The following is a 15,434-nucleotide window of genomic DNA, read 5'->3' as shown; positions in this document are numbered from 1 at the left end:
TATTTTCATATCATTAAGCTATAATTTACTTATCATTTGAAATTGAAACAGTATCATTTAAAAAATTTTTTTTAAGATTTTAATTTTAAGTTGTTTTTTTTTTAAGATTTTATTTTTTTTTGACAGAGAGATAGCACAAGTAAGCAGAGAGGCAGGCAGAGGGAGAGGGAGAAGCCAGCTCCCTGCTAAGCAGGGAGGCTGATGTGGGGCTCCATCCCAGGACCTGGAGATCATGACCTGAACCAAAGGCAGACACTTAACCATCTGAGCCACCAAGGCACCCCGAGAAGCTTCGAAATTTTAACATAATGTATCTATGGACCAGTTTCTACTAATTTTAGGGTAAGATTTCAAACTTTCAGAGTATGACTTATCTGAAATATACATATCAGAAAATGTTCCAAAAAAAGGTTCCATAATTGTATTCTTTTCAGGGTGAATTTACCTAGGAGAAAGGAATATTTTATTTTATTTTATTTTATTTTTAAAGATTTTATTTATTTATTTGAGAGAGAGAGAATGAGAGATAGAGAGCACGAGAGGGAAGAGGGTCAGAGGGAGAAGCAGATTCCCTGCCGAGCAGGGAGCCCGATGTGGGACTCGATCCCGGGACTCCAGGATCATGACCTGAGCCGAAGGCAGTCGCTTAACCAACTGAGCCACCCAGGTACCCAAGAAAGGAATATTTTAGAGAATTCCTTCTTTTTTTGCTTTTCACTGTGCTGCCCATAATGTTCAGGATTACAACCAGATGCATCTGTTCTCTAAGCTCAGACAGTTGGGGAAAGACAAGCCGGAGTCCTGAAGACAGTGTTTAGGTTCTCACTCCAGCCCTGCCCCTGTCACTTCTGTGGATCCCCACGTCCTCACTGTGAAAGGGCAGCCTTGGACCAAATACCGTGTAAAGTTCCTTCAAGCTCTAAAATTTTATGATCAATGGTCAAACAGTGAACAATAAACTAACCAATCAACCAAGGAAACTAAACTACATTTCCTATGGCCTATTTCTCAGAGCCTAGAGATCAGCTTATTGAACATCAGGAAGAGTCAAATTGCTCAAGTGCAACACACAAAAAACAAACATCAGTAAGAAATAGCACTTTTCTACCACTACCTAAACATGACCTAAAAACAAAATATAAATAGGGTTTCAAATTTCGATGTGTGTACTTAGCATATGGACTTCCTATTCCCAAGAATGTGAAACATTTCTGCAAAATTACCAACTATAATTATATATTTTCTCAACGATGTTACACTAACAAAACCATAAAATTCTGTTTCTAAAACATGAAAATGCTTAAACATAATTATCTGTACTTAATATATTTTTTTCTCTTTCATTTGGAATCATAGGCATTTTGTTAGAATTTCCAGCCTCAACACTAATTTTGAAGTAGAAAATGAACTGCTGTAAGTGAACTTCCTGGCACTTCAGTCTTAGTTTGACATTTAAGGTAAGTCACCCTCAAATAAATAGAATATCATGGGGTATTTGAATTTCTTTCATTCTAGGGATCCAATAAGACAATTCCCATGTAATATCTATTCAAAACAAGACCTAGTCTGATGTTAATTAGACTTGCTGTGGTGATCATTTTGCAATATATACAAATATCAAATCATTATGTTGTACACCTGAACCTAATATAGCGTTATATGTCAATTATACCTCAATAAACAAAATAAAAGACTTACTTTTGCAAAATCCCAAATAGTCTGGGAAGAGGTGGCCTTTCCACTGCTGAGCCCCTAAGGCCAGTAAGGCCTCCTATTTCCGGTCAAAGCAGAGGACCTGGGAGGATAGGTTTCTGCTGAATTTAGACTCATTTGCATAGCATTCCACAAGCTCCCAATTCTCTTACTTCATTGCTGCCCCTGCACACAAACAGGTAGACCATTTTTAATTTAAGGCCTTCACTTATTTCCTTAGGGGAAACGGGATGAAAGAACATGATTACTAAGCTTCTGGTCTAAGTGGCTGATGTGTAGTTCCAGACTGTTCAGCTGAGTCAGTGATGCAGAACCTTCTTTCCCCAGCCCCCTTTCCTCCTTAATTAGCAGCGCTAAAGGGTAAAGGCCTTCAACAATAGAAGTCAAATAGCCCCCCCAGGGAAGTACTCCATCAAAATTTGCATTTCTGAGACGCTTCTAGGGGGACTGACTCAAATTCATCTTTCTCTTCTAGAGGCTGGCAGTAATTGCGGAACTGCAGGGTAAAACGTTAAAATGCGGGTGAAAAATTAGGAATAACTTGCAAGACGTTAAGATTCGGGGCTATGAAATCTAAAGATTGCCCTCCAATCTATTCACCTTCTTAGATGCTACCATCCAAATTTGTTTAAAGTCCCTCCAAAATGACAGTTTTGGTTAAGTTCCAGAAATATCAGGCATTATTTTAACCCAGAAGAAAAAGATATGGCTCCAGTTTGCAGGATTAAAGTTCAAGGATTAAATTCGCCACTTGCTTCAATACTTCAATAACTGGACCTGTCGACACGTTAGGTAAGAAAAACTCAGCAACTGGTGTATAAAATCACTGAGTTAAATGCGGGTACTGGATTCCAAGAGGAACTACGAGACAAACCGTACGGTGTATCATGTTTCCACGGTAGGTTTATCGACCCCCTAAGAAGCCCTGGCTTAGTCTTTTTGAATGCTGGGCACACTCATAGGTCGATAAAGAGTGTAGGTGATTTAGATAGTTCGTCGGTTGTGGTACCAACTTTAAGTCTACAGAGCGGCGGACAATTTAATCAGTCCATACTCTTTTCCAAGCCAGCAGCCATAGCCAAGAATCCTTTTCACTTGGCGCGATTACAAGGAAAACCCTGAAATACTTTTTAAAAAAATACACATGCCAAAGAACTGGAGTTATTAGGATGGGGCTGTGTAAAGCTTCGGTGACTCACTAAAGGAAGTTGGGACCTGAGGGCTCAGCACCGGAGGAAAACAAAAAACAAAAGTTGGGGGCAGGCGGAGGGTCGCGAGCACACTTTTATATTTGATTGGCGGAACCACTCAGACTTTTCTTTATGGCGTCACCGGGTACCTGCCTGTAGAAAGGCCCCGTCTGCGTGACGTCACGCCTCACTGACCAATGAAAAGCCCAGTCTGCGGGCCCCGAGGAGGGTTGTGGGCCCTTTTTTGTGAATGAAGCTCCACGGAACAGCCCCCCTGGGGTCCCCGGGAGCCGAGGCCCGCTGTGCTCCCGCGCCTCGGCAGCAGCGTCCGCGGCTGCGGTGGGCGCGCGCGGTTACGCCGGGCAGCTCCAGCCGCCGGCGGCAGCACCGTCGCCTCGGCCGCGCCAGCGGGCTGCGGGCACCTGGGGACGGGCTGGGGGGCGCCGGCGGCGGCAGGAGGCGCTGTAGCCAGGGCTGCGGCGCGGGTCCCGCGGCGGCCGCAGGAGGGAGCGGGGCAGGCGCGGTGGGCCCGGCCCCTCCTCCTGCTCCTGTGCGGCCGCCTCCCGCCGGGCTCAACCGGCGCCCGCCGTCCCCGCAGCGCCGCTCCGCGCCCGCCGCCCCGAGCGCCCGCGCGCGGGGCTGGCGGGGGCCTCGGCGGGCGAGCGGGCGCGCGGGGCCATGGTCGTGGCCCCCTGACGGGCCGCGGCCGCCTCCATGAAGCGGAAGAGCGAGCGGCGGCCAAGCTGGGCCGCCGCGCCCCCCTGCTCGCGGCGCTGCTCGGCGTCCTCGCAGAGAGTGAAAAAGAGCCGCAGCTCCACGTCGCAGGAACTGCACCGCCTGGACCAGCAGGACGACCTGTACCTGGACATCACCGGTGAGCCGGCGAGCCAGCGCGTGGCGGGGCGCCCCAGACACTTGGCACCCGGCGCGGGGGGTCCTAGCCCACCCTCCCAGGCAGTGGAGGCGTCTCCCGGGGCCCTACTGACACGCCTCCGCCCCCACTCCCATAAAAGCCCCACCGGCCACACCCCCCTCAGCGGCCCGGCTCCCTGGGAGCGCCCCCCTACCCCGACTTTCCATCTGCGTGTGTTGCGAGCAGTAACTTTATCCGTTTTGCACTCTCTTACCCCGGCAAGATGGGCCGCGAGGGTCACCTTTCTTAAATTGCTGGCGTCAGCTCGGCGCCTCGGGCTTTTCCTAAGTTCGGGTTGATAGCGCCTCCCCGGGCTGCAAGCTCGGTTGGCCCTCACAGGAGCCTGAACCTCTGAATCACCTCAGAGGATTCCCCGAGCGCTCTGAACGCGCCGGCCCGGGGGCAGCTGCCCTGTTTGTTGGGCGTTCGCCCCACCTCGGGTGCTGTGGAGGAAATGGAGTCCCGCCTCGTGCGGCGTTCCCACGTCCTCGCGCGGGTGCGCACCGCCCTCGCCCCTTCCCCAGCGCGCGCGCCAGCACACCCGGACCTCCTCGGGCTAGCTCCTCTCCTTTGCTTCCACAAGGAATGTGTCACACTGATGGTTTGTGAGCCGCTCTGCGTGCCGAATGCCCAGAGTTGTCACTTTTGAGAAATCGCAGCCAGCCAGAGCAGGTAGAAAAGCAGCCCTTTGATAGCTATTTTCTTATTAGTGCTGATTCCACAGTTCTTGAAGACTAATAAATCCAATTTGGCAGCTGTTGGATTTGCCAGGATTGACACTAAAGCGTGTGAAGGCATTAAGTGTAATGATGTATGTGGAAACACTTTGTAAACAGCATAGCTGTCTACAATTTTGAGGGAATTTGCAGTGTTTTCTGTGGCGCGGGATGTGTAAGCCTTGGCGTGTGGGATTTTTATAAACTGTTTCCCGCCCTTAGCCATTGATAAACCAGGTGGGCTGGAGTGGTCAGAATATTAATTTAGAAAGTGTTCGGGCAAAGACAAATTTAGTAAAAATTGTTTTCTAGGTTGACGGACAGTTGGAAACTGAAGGTCCATTTTAATAAAGCTGCGAGTAGAGGGGAAGGTTTCTCGGCGCGGGGTGGATGGCCCCTGGGAACTGTGGAGGGAGGAAGGGGTTGCCTTAAGTGCCCGTCTCCGGCTGGCACCTGCCCGGGTCCACCGTAGCGCGTGGCGCTGGTGGAGACGGAGCCAGCTTTCTGAGGCTGAGACCGGGTCCCACCAGGCTGTGCACTCCCGGGGAGATAGCCTCGCCAAGGAGGGCTCGGGGGGGGGGCGGGTGTGTGTGTGACGACACCACGCATTCCTTACGCCTTTGTTGTCTATACCTCTTCAAAGGAACTTTGCTTCATAGCGTTTAATTTTAGGGCAAGTAACGCACCCTTCCTTCCAAAGGTGCACAGGAGTTTATAGTGAAAAGTTGGTCGCGCCTCCTGGTGTCCTTCCCCAGAGGCAACTGAAGTTCCGAGTTTCCTGTGAATCCTTCCAGAAAGACACTGTGTGTGTATACACCTGTGTACTCTCTATCATACTCAAGCATGGTAGCATACATGTTGTTTTGCACATTGTTTTTTCTTTGCGGTATTATGTCTTAGCAGAACGGTTAGTACATGCAAAACTGCTTCATTAGATTTTAATTACTGCGTAGGCCAAAGTAGATATGGTTTTAGAAAATAAAACTATAAAGTACATGTGGATTTTAAATAGGTGTTTTTTTAAGATTTCATTTTATTTATTTTATTTAAGTAATCTCTGCACTCAACGTGGGGCTGGAACTCACAACCCCGAGATCAAGAATCACATGCTCTACCGATTGAGCCAGCCAGGCGCCCCCTAAATACATATGTTTTATGATTTGTTTAGACAGCTCCCTATTGATGATCATTTAGATTGTCTCCATCAAAAAGGAGGTTTTGTAAAGTCAAGCCATTGGGCTAGATCTTCTTCCTCCTTCATGGTGAGCTTTCCTGAACACAACAATGATTTAACTTCAGAAAATATTGCTAAGCCGAATATTGAGGAAAGAGGTGGTGCATTATATAAAATCAAAATACTGTTATTTAGATTACAAGCCCAGATAATGGAAGGGTCCAGTCTCAGTGTAAGGGGGGACGTAAGGGAGTCAGTTTTGCCGGGAATTTTTCCAGGTATCCCTTAGTGACAGTCTTGGCTTCTTAGAAAAATGATACTAAGTCAGTCTGTTTCAGGGTGATAAATAAGACAAATTAAAGTAACTTTGGGGCGATGGGGTGAAAAAAATAAAGTAACTTTGGATGCAGGGTGCAGATTACTTTTTATTGGGCTTGGAGGGAAGGCTTGAAACCTCATCAACAAGTGGCAACCTGGTCCCATCCTCCCCAACTTGTTTTTCCCTCAAGTTTGTTTTCTTAATATTTTTCAAGTTGAGCATTAGGAAAGGAGATATATATAGTCTCCCTAGTAATATTTTCTTTCCTTTTCCTGTGCATACTTAAGTTTCTATAAATTGTGCCATATCAGCAAGAAGAGTCCTCTTTTAATGGCTGTATGATACTGCATTGTATGGCTGAATTGTGATTTATATAATGGCAATAAGTAAATGGTTATGTGGGGGGTTTTCAGTCCCTGTAAATGGCAGCAGTCGCATCAGTGTATGTATCTACCTACATGTATGATTGTCTCTGCAGAGCAAAGTAGAAGTGAAGAGGCCAGGCCAAAATTATATATAGGTTTATCCATTCATTGGTGGACTTTTTTGGTGATTTTGAATAATGCTGCTATGAACATTGATGTACAAATTTTTGTGTGGAGATGTTTTCAGTTGCTTTGCATATATACACCTAGGAGTGGAATTGCAGGGTTGCATGGTAATGCCATGTTTAACCTCCCAGACTTTTCCAAAGCTGCTGTACCACCAGCATTTCCCACCAGCAATTTATTCCTCATCCTCACCAACACTTGTTACAGGATTGTGAAGATTCTTTACCAGTGGGGTTGGTTTGTAAAAATTAATGCACATTATCACTTTTGCCCACTCTGCCCTTAAATACATTAATTTTTTTTTTACTTTATTCCCTTGTTATTTTTATTGCAACCTATTTTATCTGTTAAGTCAAATTCCATTCTCATAGATTGCAGTATATTTCATGGTGGTGTATAGATTTTTTTTTTTTTTAAGATTGATTGATTTATTTTAGAGAGAGAGAATAAGAGAGAGTTCCAGTGCCTGTGGTGGGGGGGCAGGGAGAGGAAGAGAGAGAATCTCAAGCTGACTCCCAGTGAGCACAGAGCCCATTGGGGCTACATCCCAGGATGCTGAGATCACGACCTGAGCCGCAGTCAAAAGTCTGTCTCTTAACTGACTGAGCCACCCAGGCACCCTGGTGTATATGTTTAATACAGGATGCTTAATGCCTACTTTTGTTCCCTGTAGTCCTTTGTTATGTGGTCACTGTTTTTTTTAGTTTCTAGCCAGCCACCTGGCTACACTGGCCATTTACTAAGAGCTGACTGATGTTTTATTCCCATGTGGACCCCATCTACCTCTCATTGGCCATTTACTTAGTTCTTGCCATGTGCAATGACGTGGATTCCTGGTGCAGTTCCAGTGTATTATGTTAAAAAAAGATCATAAAAGATAAAAACTGTAAACTGTATACATTAATGTGAAAGAGATACTGAGTAAAGATATAATCAGAATGAGTTGTTATCAATCAGGGAAGCTGGGGAAGAAGGGAAGAGAAGAGGGTTTTTGGTTGGCTTTGGAATTAGATCTCTCTCAAGATGGGAGAAGTACCAAAGGAAAAATGTTGGACACAGGTTTTTGATTTTCCTATGAACCTCCTTGCAGTCAGAAGTCTGAATTTTTTTATCTCTATATTCCTACCCCTTAAATAGGGCCATAAATGATAATGTACATTCTCCTTTCCTCTTTATTAATATAGGAAAAAATTTTAAAGACTATGAAAATATTGTATGTCAATACAAGCATATCCCTATGCTTGATAATTTATAGGATTTAATAGTTGGTACAGAACTTAAATTTATTTTACTTCTTTATTTTTTAAACTTCTGACTAGTAAAAGTAATTGGTAATAACTATTGGCTAAAGAAGATTTTTGGTGGTTTGTCTTAAAAAACTTTTCTTTCTTTCAGTATCTGCCATGACAGTCTATCTCTTTACGACTGTCTATATTATAACAGTAAGTAATTTTATTGGAGAAGCTCTAGTTGAGGTCAGGATTGTCATTTAAAAGCACCAATTAATGGTATATCAGATACTCATCAAATTAAACAGATACAGCACTGCCTCTACCCCCCCCTTCTTTTCATTTTAGGATTTAAAAAATTCACATTAGACATTATTAGACAGGGAAAATTTATTCATTAATTCAGGAAGTATTTAATGAATGCTTACTATGTAAAATAGCCCTGCATATTCATTGTTTGCTGTGATAGAAGTGTATTTTTCTTGATAAAGGAATATAGTTAGCTACCTGCGGCACTGATTCAAGGAGGAAATAAATTCATTTTTCTTCAATACTTTAACGTAGTAGGTTATTGAGTTTCAATAATTGAAGCTCATCAAAGTATGTAGTGTTCATTTTCCTTCTTGCTTATGACTTATTTCTAACTTATTTTCTTGATTTATGTGCTTAAGTCTTCAACATCTTTACTTCTGATGGTGTCGTGTTAGTTACCTGTTTTAGGTCTAAATCCTTAGGCCCTGGGGCACCACACACAAAAACTTAACATAATTGTGTTGTTATGTTTCAGTGGACAGAGTGGTTGGGCACAGAGATGAAGGGAATGTGGAATAACTGGATGACAGAGATGGTACTAATGCTAGGAGTCGCCATTCAGTGCCCACTGTAATTTCTCTGTGCCTTGGAATGGGAATGAATTTCACCAATTCTTGTGGGGGAGAGCTGGAATGAAACCACGTTGCGGATTTTTAGAATGGAAGGATGGCATTGGGTGCGTACCAGTGACATTTCTTGGAAGTTTCTGAGATAGTCTCTGGGGATCTCCGAATTGACAGGACAGGTGTTTTGTTATTTGAAAGAATTTCAAGAGATCATCTTGAAATACCACAACCATCCTCTTTTCTCTCAGAAGCTAACACAAGAGATAAGTGATTTTGACCAAATTGATGCACTTTCTTTTTGGGAAAGCCATATTTATTCTTTCCAACAGATAAAGCCATTATATACAACTCAGCAGAGTTGTATATAAATGATTTGTTGGCCATGTACTATTTAGTCCTGTGTTTACATAGACTAGCAGGTAATGTTCTAGTAGATACGCCATAAGTCGTAACTTGTAAAGTTGAATTTAGATAATTATCTAGTGAATTTGGAAACATGAGCAAACTACATACACAATTCAGGTCCTCCTGCACTCATGCTGTTGTCCATATTGGCTGTCATCACAGCCCAGATTTTCTAGATAGTTCATTCATTCAACCAAATTGTAATGAATACCTACTCTGCCAGGCTTTTTTTTTTTTTTTCCTTCCCCTCAAATGGTAAAAATAGGTCACTGCTGGAGATAATCCCTGTTCTCATGGAGTTTGTTTTCTGTGCTAATTGAGAAAATGAAACTTGGAAGGTCTAGGGGTAAACTAGCTAAAACAGGGAGGGTCTGAGGAATAACTAGCTTAGAGAGGAGCCATATCGTGTTTGAAATCTTTGGGGATGAAAAACTGTGTTCATAGGGTATTTGAAGAGTTAATTCTAGTGGTTAGGCATGAGGACACTAGGGACAGCTAGTGTCTGCCTTCAGGGGAACTGAACACAGCTGGATTATTAATAACCTTTTGGAGCCTCTTTTCTCTCATCTGTTTGAAGGTAAAAAGTGCACAGTGTTGTTGGAAGAACTGAAGCAGACGCATGTGAAGTGCCTGGCTTGGTGCCTCCTTGACAGCCAGGCTCCATAAACAGTCTCTAGTATTACAAGTGTACCTGCAGTACTGAGACAGTCACCATGGTTGGAAAGGTTTCCAGCTCAGAAGCAAACATTTCCCCCATACGTGTACATGCACAAAAGGTTCAGTGAATCAGCACAGTGAAAATGCTTCTAAGAGTGATCTTCAGGGCAGAAGCAGTCCGGATGAGGCTGGTTCAGTATTTGTCAAAGCGCTGGAAGAGATTTAGCACTGCGTTGACAATCTTTTCTGCCTTGGGAAAAATGTTACCGTTTCTCTTTAAAGATTCCTTGTAAGAGGAAGAATAAACCAGAGCCATTTCTTCCTTTTTGAGGCTGTTACGTATTTTTATTACACTGAAGAGTCTGTATATTGCCTTATATTAAATTGCAGCTAAGCTTATGGGGGGTAAGATCTTTGTAAAGATGAAAAGGCCTCATGGGAGAGCCTCAGGTAGAAGGTTATGGAAAATAAAACAAATAAATTCTTTACTGATAGAATATAAACTCTTCAGAGTGGTTAAAGCATGACTGTGCCCTAGAACATCGTTTTAAAAGAGTATTTCACAGATCCAAAAGATTTGATACTGGTGGTGCATATTATAAGCAGTTGGACATTTTTTTGTTGTTATTTTGAGTAAAACAAAATTGCCTTTCAGTGGGCCTTTCCGTGCTTAATTTGTGGCATGGAGACCCAATGTATTTGGAAAGGGTGGGAATTAGACATAAAATAAGAAATTACATGTTTAAATCTTTTCCTTTAATTACACTGAGAACAAAATAATTTTAGTAGCCAGTATTTTATTTTCCTTTCCATACTAGCTACAGAGTATTTTTAATCTTAGTTCCTTAAGGTCCTTCACATTAAAATTACTTTTACATAATTATCTGTCAGTTGAATGAAAAACATGGATAGATGGGTTTCAGACATTTCAAAGCTGTTCCTCACTTAGGACAGGCACCTTTATGAGTGAGGTAAGTAGGTACAGGGGTTGTGGGCAAAAAAAGTGGTCAGATTGATACAGAGTCACAAAAACTGGTTTGGTAGGAGCTAACCAATCTTCAAATACCATTTCTTTACATTATTTGGTTTTTAGCTTCTGAGGTTAGTCACTTAATTTCTAGAAGTTCTGACTACCATATTAGGCAGGGATTACCTTAGAAAACATTTTCTAAAATAAAATTGATTTTAATTTCCTAAATACAAGGCTATTTAACTGGAATGTGTGCGTCTCATCTGGATTCTCTAGTTTATGTGAAAGTTTTACGCCCTTCTCTCTCTTTCTCTTTTTTCTATAGCTTTTCATGGATACTGCTCCAACAAAGGTATTCAGATCATTGACTCTACTTTGCAGTGCTTTCTGATGATTTTAAAACTGTAGATTTAATCTGTTAGTTGTCATTCTTGGTTCCGTCCCTTCCTGTTTGCTTGTCCTAAATTTAGTCTTGGGTAGCAGATTCAGTTTTCTTTAACTGTAGAGTACCCTTTGTATGTTTATGACTTAAGTTGAAATTTGTCTTTATATGAAAAGTTTTGTTGGTTTCTTTGTACAGGTAATGCTGACAGTAGTTTCTGTGATATTTTACTGGGTTAATTATTGCTATGTTTGCGATAGTGGATGTTTTTGGTAATACTAAACTTTTTCTATTATAATTGAATCTCACTTTTGTAGCCTCTTGCTGAAAGGATGCATAGAATGAGTTGTTATAACCAAACAGCTATTCTTGATTTGTTTTTTTCTTTTGCGAAGTCACTTAGTTCTTTCTAGGCATTTCTTTGCTTAATGGACAGGCTTATGTCTTATTTATTGTTTTTGGCACGAGGAAATACTCATGAAATGCCAACTTAAACTTTGGGAATGGGGAAGCTGTTTCATATTCTATTGAAAAATTGAAAGTATTCTGATTCCATTTCATTTTCAAGTACCTCAAATAAGGCCAGTTATCAAAAGAACAAATCCAAGTGGCTCCATATGTATAATAATTCTAATTAAAAAAATTTCTGCCTTTATTCTTTTGGTCTTTTATTCAGCTCCTTTAATTCCTAGTATTATTTACATTCTAGAGGAGCAGTTCTCTTAGAGGGCTTTATTCACCAGTCAGTTCAAAGATTTGGTCCCATTGTCTTGGAATCTGAAAGGCTGAGGAAGGTAGGCCGGGTAAATTTATTCTAATTGTGTAATATCACATATTGACTTCATTTCTCAGGTAGTTCACTTTTATACTATTAAAATTTGGTTGCCAGTGTACTTTTCACAAAAGAAAAACATCTTGTTCCCAATGTCGATGGTGTTTGTTGTTCCTTCAAGTTCTAATTTGAAAGTAAAATTACTTTCTTGGCACTGCAGTTTATGACATTGATCTTTTTATACCCAATCCATAATGCTATAATATCATTACAGATTCTGAATTCTGCAAAGCCCTCCATTTTAGGACCATCTCAGCTGAATCATTCTCTGCATTTTGCTCATTTATACTCATTTGTAGTTGTATGAATTGTGCTATGGAATTAATTAGTGTATCCATTTAACAAATATTTATTGAGCAACTACCTTGAACGAGGGATTGAGCCACGTGTTATTGAGGAAGGGAGGAGATGTGAAGATTTATAGCAACATCCCTGAAAGAATGAGAAGGCATAGACTATTAAGTCATCATCTCAGTGAAGACAGGTAATGAAGGAATCAGTCATTATGTAGTTTTGCTCTCTTCATTTATACAATGTCAGTTTGAGAGAATTTTGTGATGGAAATGTCACTCCATAATTCCTACACAAAGTGAATTATTTTTTCCAGTGTGTGGTGAAAACAATCTCTCTTAAGGTGTCTTTCTCGTGGGAGTGTGGGGGGTGTGGGCGTAGGTGTGTGTTTTAAATCTCAAAAGAGACAAGGGGGAAAAGCTTAATTGTGGTATCTAACTAATCATATCTGTATATGAATGCAGTATATAAATGAATAGTATAAATGTATATAAATGTATATAGTTAATAATATACTGAAAACCTATTTCTACTAAAACACAGCTGAAGTAAAAGGTCTCCATTACAATTCTGTATCTCTAATTTGAATCTCAAGAGCATCCCAGACAATATAATTTAAAATGAGATACCTTGTTTGTTTTTTGAAAATACATTATTTATTGGTAGGAAGTAATTACAGAGCACTTTTTTTTTTTTTAAAGATCATGTTTATTTATTTGACAGAGAGAGACACAGTGAGAGCAGGAACACAAGCAGGGGGAGTGGGAGAGGGAGAAGCAGGCCCCCCCGCGGAGCAGGGAGCCCAATGCCAGGCTGATCCCAGGACCCTGGGGTCACGACCCGAGCAGAAGGCAGACGCCCAACGACTGAGCCACCCAGGCGCCCCCACAGAGCACCTTTTAAGCTGAGCATGGCTTCTTGAATCAAAGGCACTAAAGACGAAGGTTCCCAAATATTTTAAGAACTAGATTTGGTTTGTGTGACTTGAACCGAGAACTGAAAAGCATTCCGAATTTCACATTCTTTTATAGGTGTTGAGGAAGAATTGCTTTGACATGAATATAACAGAATTAACATTATGGTTTTACATTTTTGGGAGCTGTTCTCAGACTGCTCTTGGAATTTTTTTATTGTAATACCGTCATTAGGTAGCTTGTTGGAAGCACCTTATACATGAAACTGAATCATCTTAACATGCATTTAGTTCCTTTTGACAATAAACTGTCAAATAAAAGCTTAGGATTTAGCTAGCAAACACAATCGAGGTTGGGATTTTAACTTCACCATTAATATACTCTAAACTATTGTGACTGAAAAGGCTCGAAGCACAAATTCACTCAGGATATGTTTGAGTGCATTTTATGGTCTCAACCTTGCATTTGCTGCTTCTAGGGCTGCAGTGGAGATTTCACACTTGACCAGATCTCTGGGAAGTGATAGGAGCCCATGGAACGGGGTGATATATCTTAAATCTGTGACATAGAGGGGCTTATCGGTTAATGTCACGGACATTCAAAGATGGATGTCTCTGAATGAATGAGAAAAGAGGCTTGAGCACTGTTTTAAAAGATTCTCTTTTTCCCCCTACCCCCAGAACCAGCAGGAACCGTTCCTTTTTTTTTTTTTTTTAAGATTTTATTTATTTATTTGAGAGAGAGAGAGAGAGAGCAAGCGAGCACAAGAAGGGGGGTCAGAGGGAGAAGCAGGCTCTCTGCTGAGCAGGGAAGCCTGAGGCGGGACTGGATCCTGAAACTCCGGGATCATGACCTGAGCTGAAGGCAGTTGCTTAACCAACTGAGCCACTCAGGCACCCAGCAGGAACCGTTCTTGATCACGGTAACACCAGTCTGCTTTCTTCCTGCTAACAGCACCATTGTCCCTACTGTGGTGGCAGTTGTCAGGGTTTGGTGACTGCTGGGATGGGGTTAGACCCCACTCCAGTGTGAGGGAAATACCCTCTTCTACCCCTCAACCTGCCTCACAGTGCTGTCCCATTCTGCCAGTAACAAGAATCAAGATGTGGTAGTTAACCTAAATTAAATAACAGCTCTGCTCCAAAATGAAAAAGTACTTTAATGTAATCTCTCTTACTCTGGAGAGCAGGAAAAGGACCATAAATCTTAAAGCATCCTTTATCTACTAGAACCTATTCAGATTATTTTGATCAAATAAAGTTTTAGGGGTTAAATGGGTGGATTCAGAAGACAACCATTTCTAGGCACGACAAAGGAATTTTTTTCTTTTTCTTTTTAAATTTTTCTTTCTTTTTTACTTGAAATATAGTTGACCCACAATGTTACATTTGTTTCATGTGCAGGACATAGTGATTCAACAGTTCTCTACCTTATGCTCTGCTCATCACAAGTGTAGCTACCATCTGTCACCATACAAGGCTATTACAATACCATTGACTATATTCTCTATGCTGTACCTTACATCCCTGTGACTTATTCTATTACTGGAAAACTCTCCCACTCCTCTTCACAAATTTTGCCCATCCCCCTACCCACCTTCCCTCTAGCAACCATCAGTTTGTTCTCTGTATTTACATTTCTAATTCTTTTTGTTTACTCATTTGTTTTGTTTTTTAGATTCCACTTATGAGTGAAATCGTATAGTATTTGTCTTTCTCAGTCTGACTTAGTTCACTTAGCATAATACCCTCTGGGTCCATCCATGTTGTACCAAATGACAGGGGTCTCATTTCTTTTTTATGGTTGTGTAATATTCCATTGTATGTATATATCTTTACACACACACCACGTCTTCCTTATTTCTTCATCTATGGTTGATGGGTACTCAGGTTGCTTCCATATCTTTGCTATTATAAATAATGCTGCAGTAAACATAGGGGTGCATGTATCTTTTCAAATTAGTATTTTCATTTTCTTTGGGTAAATATCCAGTAGTGGAATACTGGATCATATAGTAGTTCTATTTTTAATTTTTTGAGGACCCTCCATACTGTTTTCCACAGTGGCTGCACCAATTTACATTCCTACCAGCAGTGCACGAGGAGGAGTCTTTTTTTGTAATGTGATACTTTTGGGAATTTCTAAAATAACAATGTGGGATTTTTTTGAAGGCTAAGCAATAAGCATTTTTTTTTCCCCAAATCACAGCTTTGGATTAAGGGCTTTATTTTAAAATGGTCAGAAAACGAATGTTATTCTAATTATAGAGATTTATGAATAGGATTAATAAATTTTGTTGG

The 15,434-nt window shown here is 41.5% G+C and overlaps 1 protein-coding gene across 12 annotated transcripts in view; it reads left to right on the top strand.

Annotated features, from left to right (window-relative positions):
* Positions 1-3,198: 3,198 nt before the first annotated feature.
* CDC14B (cell division cycle 14B) overlaps positions 3,199-15,434 on the top strand; it is a 110,486-nt gene continuing 98,250 nt past the window's right edge. For 3 of the 12 annotated variants that reach the window (XM_073880730.1, XM_073880733.1, XM_073880727.1), the window contains exon 1: positions 3,201-3,777. In XM_073880730.1, the coding sequence (XP_073736831.1) occupies positions 3,618-3,777 (160 nt within the window). In that variant the 5' untranslated portion in view covers positions 3,201-3,617. Of the gene's footprint in view, positions 3,778-15,434 lie in introns of all 12 variants that reach the window. The other 9 variants (XM_073880736.1, XM_073880732.1, XM_073880734.1 and 6 more) reach the window with 7 other exon arrangements.

This window comes from Callorhinus ursinus, unplaced genomic scaffold, assembly GCF_003265705.2.
Source record: "Callorhinus ursinus isolate GAN/ISIS: 27379988/994484 unplaced genomic scaffold, GSC_fseal_2.0 scaffold39, whole genome shotgun sequence".
Taxonomy (NCBI): Eukaryota; Metazoa; Chordata; class Mammalia; order Carnivora; family Otariidae; genus Callorhinus; species Callorhinus ursinus.
The sequence above is the reverse complement of the archived record's forward strand: the minus strand, read 5'-3'. Positions and strand labels throughout refer to the sequence as shown.